This window comes from Tachypleus tridentatus, chromosome 11 (assembly GCF_004210375.1).
Source record: "Tachypleus tridentatus isolate NWPU-2018 chromosome 11, ASM421037v1, whole genome shotgun sequence".
Classification (NCBI taxonomy): Eukaryota; Metazoa; Arthropoda; class Merostomata; order Xiphosura; family Limulidae; genus Tachypleus; species Tachypleus tridentatus.
In genome coordinates this window covers 48,429,419-48,439,603 of record NC_134835.1, presented here as the reverse complement: position 1 = coordinate 48,439,603, position 10,185 = coordinate 48,429,419, and the positions used below count along the sequence as shown (strand labels likewise).

The following is a 10,185-nucleotide window of genomic DNA, read 5'->3' as shown; positions in this document are numbered from 1 at the left end:
ATCATTGGCTGTCAGATAAATGAAAATCAACTCTTGTTTAAAATAGACGAATTACCTGTTCTTTAAAGTAAACGAGAGTCAGTTATTACGTAAAGAAAGAGATAATCAGCTGTTGTGTGAAACAGGCAAGTTAACTGATGTGTAAAGTAAGGAAACGAGTCACATATTTTGTGAAGCAAGCAAGTCAAACGTTGTGTGAAGTAAACAAGTGACATGTTATATAAAATAAACTAGTCATCCGTTGTTAAAAGTCGATAAGTCAGCTGTTGTATGAAGTACGCAAGTCAGCTGATGTATGAAGTAGGCAAGCCACTTGTTGTATGAAATCAACAAGTGAGTGTTATCGCATCATAATATTTAGTAGTGTGTGTGGAATGCTATAAACTTCTGTCGGAGTATAAATATACGCCATAAGTTTAGTTCGATAGATAGACCTAGAATGTGTGATTGTTATTTTAGCCATAAAGAGTGCAAAATGTCAATTTTTAAAGTGAAATTAAGACAAACTGTATTTTAACAATAGAGTAAAGAAAAAATAATTTATCTTGTTAGTTGTGTTCTAAAGTGTTGATTTTTACAAAAAACAACAACAGATATTTAAATAAAGATGTATCTCTGGTAATAAACAGCCGTTGTGGCGATTTTTGTAAGAGAGCATATGACATTGTATTGTAATAACATACTATAGAAGAAGAATCGGTCTTACCAAATTGTGTTCTAAAATAAATGGTCTTGTCAAATTGTGTTGTAAAATAAATGGTCTTGTCAAATTGTGTTCTAAAATAAATGGTCTTGTCAAATTGTGTTCTAAAATAAAAGAATCGGACTGTGTAAAATTTGACAAAAATGAGACAATTATTTAAAGCTCTGGGTAAAACTGCGATGATCAACAAGGTGACGAAGATTTGTATATACGTTTCACGTGTGTTAACATATAATATTTTAAAAGAAGTGGTACGTGTGATCTTTGTCGCTAAGAAGTCACAATTAGATACTGCAAAAAATACACCAAAATAAATAAAATATACAAGCGGTGAGCCACCCAGACAGCCAGGATCTATACTTGCAGGAAGTAGTAGAAGTAGACATCATTAATAGTAGCAAATAGACCTATATATTTATAGCTGTGCTGTATAAAAATTTGTTATAAAAGTGGCAATCACACCATATAACCATGTCAATTGAATTTGATAAGTGTATAGAGAGGGACAAATGACTGTTGTAAATCAAAAGACTTGCCGCTGTGCCATCGAGGAACGTTAGTGTAAGACTTATGAAATATTATCCTATTTGGGCTTTATTAATTAATCTATTTTGTCAATGTCATATTTATATAAAGTTATAATAGTAACGTTTTGTTATATTAATGATCTATTAGCCTCAGATTTATAACATTGTATAGTGTGTGTTGTTTCGACAAAAAGTTTAATCCACCACATGTGTTAACATTACTGGAGTCAATAATTTACAACAATAGTTGTTCAAATGTAACTCTTTATCTGCGCAGCATGCAAGTAAAAGTTGTCCATGTTCCACTTTATTATAACTCGTCCTATATTGTCTTCACTTCGTATGATTACACACACAGATTAATGATAAAATGAAATTGATGGTTTCACATTTTTCGTCTTATATTTTGTTCATGCAATATGGTTTTATCTACTAATGATAAAGTGATAAGAAGAAATAAAAGTTTACTGCATTGATAATATTCAACAGTTTTACCAGTTAGTCAAAAACTTCAAGAAATTAATTGTTAACCATGTAATTTATTTCTGTCTTTTTTTTTACTTTTCATGTACAACATATTTTGATACTTTAAATGCATATGATATTATGTTCCGTGATAAAATTAATAGGTAATATTAAGTGTTTGTACTATTAATTATGTTCTATTAATTAATCCACTTTGTTAGAGCTATATTTATACAAAGTTATCCGAGTAACGCTTTGTTATAATAATAAACAATTAGTGTCAGATTTATATAAAGTTATTGTCTCTCTGTTTTTACTATTAATTACGAAAAAGTTAAACGAATCTTATACACTAAGAAATGAATGAGAATAAATAAACTTGTCATGTATTTATTGAAACTTCTTTAGTTGTTTATAAAATTAAAATGACAATAAATCATTAAGTAAATATCAAAGACAGAAAACATATGATTTTTCAACAGAAAACCACACGTAGCTCCTGCTTCAGCAAGGTGAGAAAGTAGTTTGTTTGAAAGTTCACTGTTACCATCAATGACTGAAGAAAAGAAACAACAGTAATTAACAAATAAGTTCTTATAAAACATCATGAGATATATTTTGAATTCATTCTAATAACGTTCTTACTGTAAAGAGAACTAAAATATCTAGTAACAATGAATATAAAACCATGAGTTATAGCTTTGGTTCACCTTGTCCAGAAATCCATATTTTTTACATCAAGTTACCTGACTTAAAGAACTTCTGTAGGTAAAGTAAATGGAGAAGAGGACTAGTAATAGTGAACTACTTTACATATTTATACAACTGTAATTAACAAATATATTTCAATTGGATTTTGAACGTTGTCAAATATTTGGTTTCACTATTATCTTCTGCGGACTTTTAATCTTTAAAACAGAATGTTATTAATACGTCTTAGTTCCATTAGCTTATGTTTAATTAAGTAACACAATTTTCGATAATCTTCCACACTTTGTTTTACTTATAACCCAGTCAATATAGTTTTGATTTTTCTTGTGATCACTTTTATTCAGTTGTGATATCATATATTTTTGTCTGCATTACCATTGTAAACAGTTTACCGGTCTGTATTGTAATGTAAATTTCCAACGATTAAATTATTTATTTGAATACTTTTTTAATTAATTTTAATATGCTCATCTGTATTTGGTCAATATTTTTATACGTGATTATCGTGTCAGTTAAAAGATAAAACACAGGAAATGTTAAATATTGACCTCTTATTAACAAGTTCTGTAACTTACAATTCTGTATGATAAACAGTTAATATTTAGGATGGTGTAATTTAGTTCTTGATTAAATATTTTAAAATTCTTTGTTGTTTGATTTAAATTTACCGGTGTCTATTACTGTCTTAATTATGATATTAAACTGAATTATATTATATGTGTACTTAACACGACGGTTAATTCATAACATGGTATTTAATACAATTTTTATTTTTCAAGATGTTTTCTGACTAATCATTGGATAATGCATCGATACTCGATGTCTAATAGAGATGAATACTTGACAATTGTCCTTTCGCCGACCTAAACTGGTCTTCGAGAGTTTCACAATGTTTTTAAAGTTTAATTGATTTATTATTCTATCTGGTAAAGTTAATATGAGGTTTACTCCCCTATTTCGAGCCTATTTTAACAGAGGTTTCTTATTTGTAGTCACATGCAAGTTTGAATTTCAACAATGTTTTAGCTTCAAACTTACCCACAAGATCCACAAGAACCACCTCCTCGTCGATATCCTCCACCACCTCTTCTGAACCCTTTAAATCCTCCTCCTCCTCCTCCGCCCAAACCTTTAAATCCTCCTCCTCCGCCCAAACCTCTTCCAAATCCACCGCCTCCTCCACCCAAACCTCCTCCAAATCCACCGCCTCCTCCATAACCTCCACCATAACCACCTCCTCCGCCACTACCACCACCACCACCACCGCCTGCTCCAAAACCTCCACCAAAACCACCACCTTTACCGAAACCACCTCCAGTCCTTCTTCCTCCTCCATGTGAGCCATATCCATCGTATCCGCCAAATCCAGAACTCAAATGGCTGCTCCTTCCATGTCCTTCACTACTTTTCCATGATCGGGCATTATCGAGTAACAATAAAAGAGCAAAAACGCCTACCAGACTTTTCACAGCTTTCCCCATAGTTCTGGTTGGGTCTGATCTTACTTGGAAAACTGTTAATAAAAATTTATCTTTTCACTTGTATACTGATGCTAGACTAAAAGTCGCTCAATGTTATTTATATTTCACTCTTATAACGAACGTGAAACATTATGTTGTGTTAAGATATTCTGAATACTAACTAAGTAAGCCCAAGTCCGAGTTTTTCATAAACTAATGTGGTCAAAAAACTTAAAGTAATATTATATATATATATGTTTGTATCGATATTGTATTTCAGTTTTAATATAAAGAAAGAAAAGAAATATAATTTCTACAAAACAAACAGATAACGTAAGTTATTGACAGAGTTTAGTAAATACATTTTTAATTATCGTTTAGCAATAAGAAATATAGTACAAAACCAAGAAAATGATATAAATCATTTTGTGAGAAAAATGAATTAAACCTGATTTGTGAGTTATGTGATAACATCAGAGACTATCGATATTCATTGTGACAGAAACGAGTGAGAAGTTATTGAAATAGTACTTTCACAAACGTTACCGATACAACAGTATACGTTTACCTACCTAAACAAATTGATTATGCGAGCTGATTACAATAAATCAACTCAAAGATCAGATGCAAGTGGAACAACATAGAAGTCCTGGCAAGAAAGTATTTATAGAGTTTTGACGTATCTCAAACAGGTTTAAATCACATGCTTGGATATTCTTCTTGCGAACACATGTACAAGTTTTGAATCTTTCAAAAAATTTGTTCTTTTCCAACTTTCACTATATTTTAATACTAATAGATAAAGACAAAGGACATGGTAGTCACGACTTGACAGAGAATAACTGTATCATTAAAAATTAAAAAAAACATTATCTCCAGCTGGCCAGTAAAACCCACGTGAGTAGGGATTTCCCATCTTTTACCACAGCTAAAGGTTTAACAGCCTGTGTCGAATTGAATTTCTACTAACCCTGAAACCATCCTTTATTGAGTGTTTTATTGTTGAATGTAGAGAGCGTGCTCTTGTTAATTACATTGTACAACCGAACCGTTGGAGGTGTTTAAGTGGATATAATGAAACAAGGGAAAATACCGTATCAAATATCTTAACTCACAGTGATTTTCAGTTCCAAGTGTGAATTTCAGTGAATCACTTTTTCCTATATAATTTTAAATGTTTTCTTGTTTTTTAACGACCGAAAAATATAAAGTTTGAACTTACAAAATTTAATTATAAAGAAAGAAGATAGATAATAACATTCTAAAAAATCAGCTCGGTGTGCTTTTAATATACAATTTGAAAAAGTTTAAATCGTGTCATCGGTTAAAGGAAATTAAAATATATCTATGTCTATGGACTGTTCGATTTCCAGTATCAAAACTATATAAGAGACAAAAGTTATTACCATACTAAGACTAAAACGTTTAGAAACTATTAAGTTATGGTAATACTGAAATGATTACAAAATGGTAATCCGTAGTAAGAATGAAATTATTACATGTGTAATGATAATATTAAAGAATGATCTATTAAAAAAGTTGTAATTCACGTTAATAGTTGAAATATTACATAGTTTAATGCACGCTAAAAATGAAACGTAACAAAGTAATAATCCTTGTCACGACTGAAACTCTTAAGAACGGTTAATTTATGCTAAAACGTAAATTATTTTATATTATTTAATCCATGCTGCAACTTAAAAAAATTTTTAACCGACACTAAGAATACATTTATTACAAAACGGTTAATCCATACTAAGACTGAAATCACTATAGAATATTTGATTCACGCTAACACAGAAACTATTACAAAATATTTAGTAATACTTTAGGGTGTAAATAGAAATTATGGTATAGATTTATGTGGTATTATAATATTTTCTTACATATTCTAATTTTAATGTAGCCTGAATCATATAAAGTAACATTTTCTCTTCTAATAAGGAAAGAAACCTTGTAGAAAGATACGGTTATAAGCCTATTATACAATATATACTAATATTTAGCTTTTAAACTTCAAGCTTTTCTCTTTATTATTACAAAACTCACAACATTATTTTACCAGATCCTTTATATACTAGGAAGTGATTAAACATTAATAACAACGAATAAGATAAGTAGCTAGTAGACTGACAGTTAACATAGTTTATGTTCTATTTGACTATGTCGTTTATTAACATTTAGATCTGGTATCACGTGCTCGTTAGAAAACCCAGTTAACAATGTACGGGTCACGAGCTCTAATCGCTTTACTAAATATGTTCGCCCTTTCAACCGTTAAGGAGTTATTATGTAACAGTCATTTCCACCTTTGTTTTAGTGCAAAAGTAACCTTGAAATTTCCACTAAGTGATGTTGACCAGCTTCCCTCCCTCTAGTCTATCACTTGTAGTCGAACCCAGATAACATGGCGCAAACTTCATTAAAAACATTACAATTTAACTGAATTCTTGAAGAACTTCAAAGGAAACTGTGCAAATTAAACACCTTTACTCACTGATATTTCATATAAATTATACATCACTCGCTTTTTACTGTAACCGACGGTGCTCTAACCTTTTAATAACGGATATTTTATAGTTGATATTAAGCAGATGAATTTTACTATAGTAAGTAGTGCTATACTTCTTCAATAACAGAGACCTAATAGTGGGGATAAAAACCAAAAATTTAACTGGTTATGGTATAGTCATTTAATAAAGGAAGCTATATAGTGTACATGAACCCTAGGTTTTTATCGTGTCTGTTTGTACCCTAATTTTATAATAAACGAGGATTTATAACTAACATCAAACTTCCGTGTTTGATTCCTTGATCAACTGAGTTCTAATCACTTACTGATTAAAATCTTATGTGAACTAATGTACTCAGCTCCACATAACTAACGTGCATGAAAACGTTAGAATATTAGAATAAGACTCTATCCGTTTGTTTTATGGCCCGGCATGGCCAAGCGCGTTAAGGTGTGCAACTCGTGATCTCGTAATCGCCCCAAACATGCTCGCCCTCCCAGCCGTGGGGGCGTTAGTGTGAAGGTCAATCCCACTATTTGTTGGTAAAATAGTAGCCCAAGAGTTGGCTGTGGGTGGTGATGACTAGCTGCCTTCCCTCTAGTCTTACACTGCTAAATTAGGGACGGCTAGCACAGATAGCTCTTGAGTAGCTTTATGCGAAATTCTAAAAACAAACAAACAAACAGTTTGTTTTCGCTCATTATTTGAAATACATGTTTAATTATAAAGGTCTCAGAGTACTGTAATCCAATACACATTGTGAAATAAATACCTCTGAAAATTCATTAAGAGATCTTCACTTGGAGCTGTCTTCATAGTTTGTTAACAGTAAAATACATTTACTGTTATAGAATATGATGGGTAATTTATTGTTATTTTCTTTCTTTAGTTACTTATATTGTGTTACGATATAGTGACAGTTACTGGTAATATAATGCCACCTTTGTGGAATAAGATTTAGTATTATGTTGTACTGATTGTGTTCATTTGCGAATACGAAAATGAGGGATTAGAATCCCTACGATATATTCAGTAGTTGTGAAATTTGGGATTGTGAATGTGTTTTAAATGTGATCGTCAAATCCCATTACCGGTCAGATTAGAATAGTCTAGAAGTTGAAGGTGTTTAGTGTTCACTATCTGCCCAATCATTCGTCGTCTATCAGTTTTAAGAAATAGTAACGGATAGGTACATATAGTCTTTGAGAAGTTATATTTCTATCTACAGACTGAAGTTTTATGTCACTCAAATATCCTAGTGAAAACAGAATGTTGTTTTCCTTCATTACGCCTTTTTTGCAGAAAAAAAAAGCTATTGACTTTAAGAAACTTGAAACTGTAAGAAAATAAATGATAGTATTTGTTATAATACGGTTAAATTGGTTACATACGTAGCGTTTTCCAAACTGGGAAACAGAAGGAAACAAAGATATCAGTGGTAGTGAGAGTAAACGGAAAGAACCAATTCTTTCTATGGAACGTTTCCAGAGATTCCACAGAAACTGCCGAGCGTTCTTCGGAAAGTATTGAGCCAATCTACGGAGTGTATTGATAAAAATCCCCGACAATACCGAGCATTCTACGGAAAGTGTTAAACCAATCGTCGAAACCAATATTAACTTAAATATAAACCTAAATTTTAAACAAAAATACTTGGACTATTCTAAGTCTCGTGTAATATGACAAATATAAATAGTCATATGGATAATAGAAATTAGCGTTTATTTTCTATTGTACCCCGGTCGGTTTCATTTTCTCCGTTGGCCAGAGCAGGTCGTCCATTGCGCCTGCCCATAATAAAACACTCACACACAAATTACTATTTAATATAAAATCTAATTAGTAAATATTTCTTTGACAAAATGTTTTAATGCTTTTTGTTCATATCAAATGTATTGTGTACAAAAAATATTTTGTTAAATGTGAGACAATATATCTCAGGTTTGTCTACTATAATGTAATATTAAATACCTAAATTTTCCAAAACATTTTAGTGTACAAATTTTTACGCTTTAGATCATAAGCATAATACACCTATAGAATTAATAGTCCCTGATGGATCAGATTTCATTACTTTTAGGAATATAAAAATGTTATATTCATACTGATTCATCTTATCACCTCAATCAAGACTGATAAAACTGAACAAGCCCGTAATGAATTATAGACGTTTTTTCTTTAATTTGGAATTAAAGCATTTTTATTGACTCTATACAGCCCCAAGTCCAAAATTAATGTGATAAAAATGACAATATGGAAACAAATACATGATGCCAAGCAAATTGGCATGCAAGACGTTCTATTCTCCGGAGAATGTCTTCAACCCTATTTCGTTTTCAGAATTAAACTTCTGCTGTTTCATTGGTTATTTTTTTTTACTTTCATTACGGTTTTCGTGTAAATGCAAGACAATATTCCATTAGTTTCATATTTTGTAAATTGGACAAAACCAGACAGGCAGCATCTAATTTTCTCCCTCCCAAAACTGTAGATGAAAAGCTCTTTACACACAATTTAAAAACTTGACTTTATTCATAAAGGTTTTGAAAGGTCAACGATATCAAATTGTGCTGCTAAAGATGATCGTTAGAAATTGGACCCGTGTACTCATTACGTATAGTAGGACAGCAGCTGGAGTTTACTACTAAATAGTTAAGCAAACACTTCTTGAGTGTTGAGGACGAGAAGCCAGGTTTATCTTTTGATCTTTTTGTGATAACACAATAATTTGTAGCGACGCGTTTGGTTGTTTGTACATTTCAAAGGTTATCCAAAATTCCATGTCCCTATCTATGTTTCTTGTTGCTGTTGTTGTTGCTTAAGGACAAAGCTACACAATGAACTATCTGTGCTCTGCCCACTACGAGTATCGAAATCTGGTTTCTAACACTGGGGGACACGACCATTAGATCGTTAGATATAAGAGATTTATGATAGCGACTGAACGATACAATACTGTTTGGTTTCTACTTTTTTATTTTGATAAACATTTTCTTGGTTGCTATAGAAAGTTCACTATAAAAGGGTGTTAATAACTATTACCCTGTTTCTTCGTTTATTAAAGATAAATTAAAAAGCATATATTTTACAATTTAGTTATTTATTTAGATAGGTCGTTATAAAACTATTTACATCCCTTTATATCAGTTGTTTAAAATTTTCAAGAACGATTTTATCGCCATCTTTTAAAAAATTATTATGTTCTCAATTCCTTACAAGCTGTTGTATGTTAAATGTGAACAGCTCTAGAAAATATAGCTTTACGTTTTTGCTTGATTTGTTGTGGATGAATATTGATTTTGCGACAAGATATATAATGGCTATCCTCTCTATGCATCTCTAGGGTATATTCAAAGCAACGCCAGTAGTCGCCAGCTCATAAATTACCCTTGTAACATTAAATATATTACGCATTCACAACCACGATGTCAACAATGTCCCCTCAACTCCATAGTACAAGCTTTCTAACAACTGGAACATGCTCAGTCCTATAAGTTCTAAAATGTATAGCATCAAACAAGATATAAAGTTTTTCAATATTTGGTCTTTCCTTTTCACCAATAAATGTAAGTCGTGTTCTAAATTAAGAACAAAGCTACACAAAGAGCTATCTATGCTCTCCTCACCACGGTTATCGAAACCCGGTTTCTGGCGCTTCAAGAACGAAGACACGTCGGTTGCCACTGTGGAGGCGTACATGTAGGTTCTGAGGATTTTTATTTGTATTAAAAATGAAATGGCACAACGATATTTCTTTAGGCTACAGCTTATATTAATATTATTTTTAATATTTCTTTTAATATATT

General features: G+C 31.5%; 1 protein-coding gene across 3 annotated transcripts in view; it reads right to left on the bottom strand.

Annotated features, from left to right (window-relative positions):
- Positions 1 to 2,069: 2,069 nt before the first annotated feature.
- The window catches only part of LOC143232110 (uncharacterized), a 29,886-nt gene continuing 21,770 nt past the window's right edge, over positions 2,070 to 10,185 (bottom strand). Inside the window, exons 1-3 of one of the 3 annotated variants that reach the window (XM_076467189.1) lie at positions 4,439 to 4,596; positions 3,445 to 3,919; positions 2,070 to 2,251 (exon numbers count right to left, since the gene is read on the bottom strand). In XM_076467189.1, the coding sequence (XP_076323304.1) occupies positions 2,245 to 2,251; positions 3,445 to 3,887 (450 nt within the window). In that variant the 5' untranslated portion in view covers positions 3,888 to 3,919; positions 4,439 to 4,596 and the 3' untranslated portion in view covers positions 2,070 to 2,244. Of the gene's footprint in view, positions 2,252 to 3,444; positions 3,920 to 4,438; positions 4,597 to 10,185 lie in introns of those variants that run through there. The other 2 variants (XM_076467188.1, XM_076467187.1) reach the window with 2 other exon arrangements.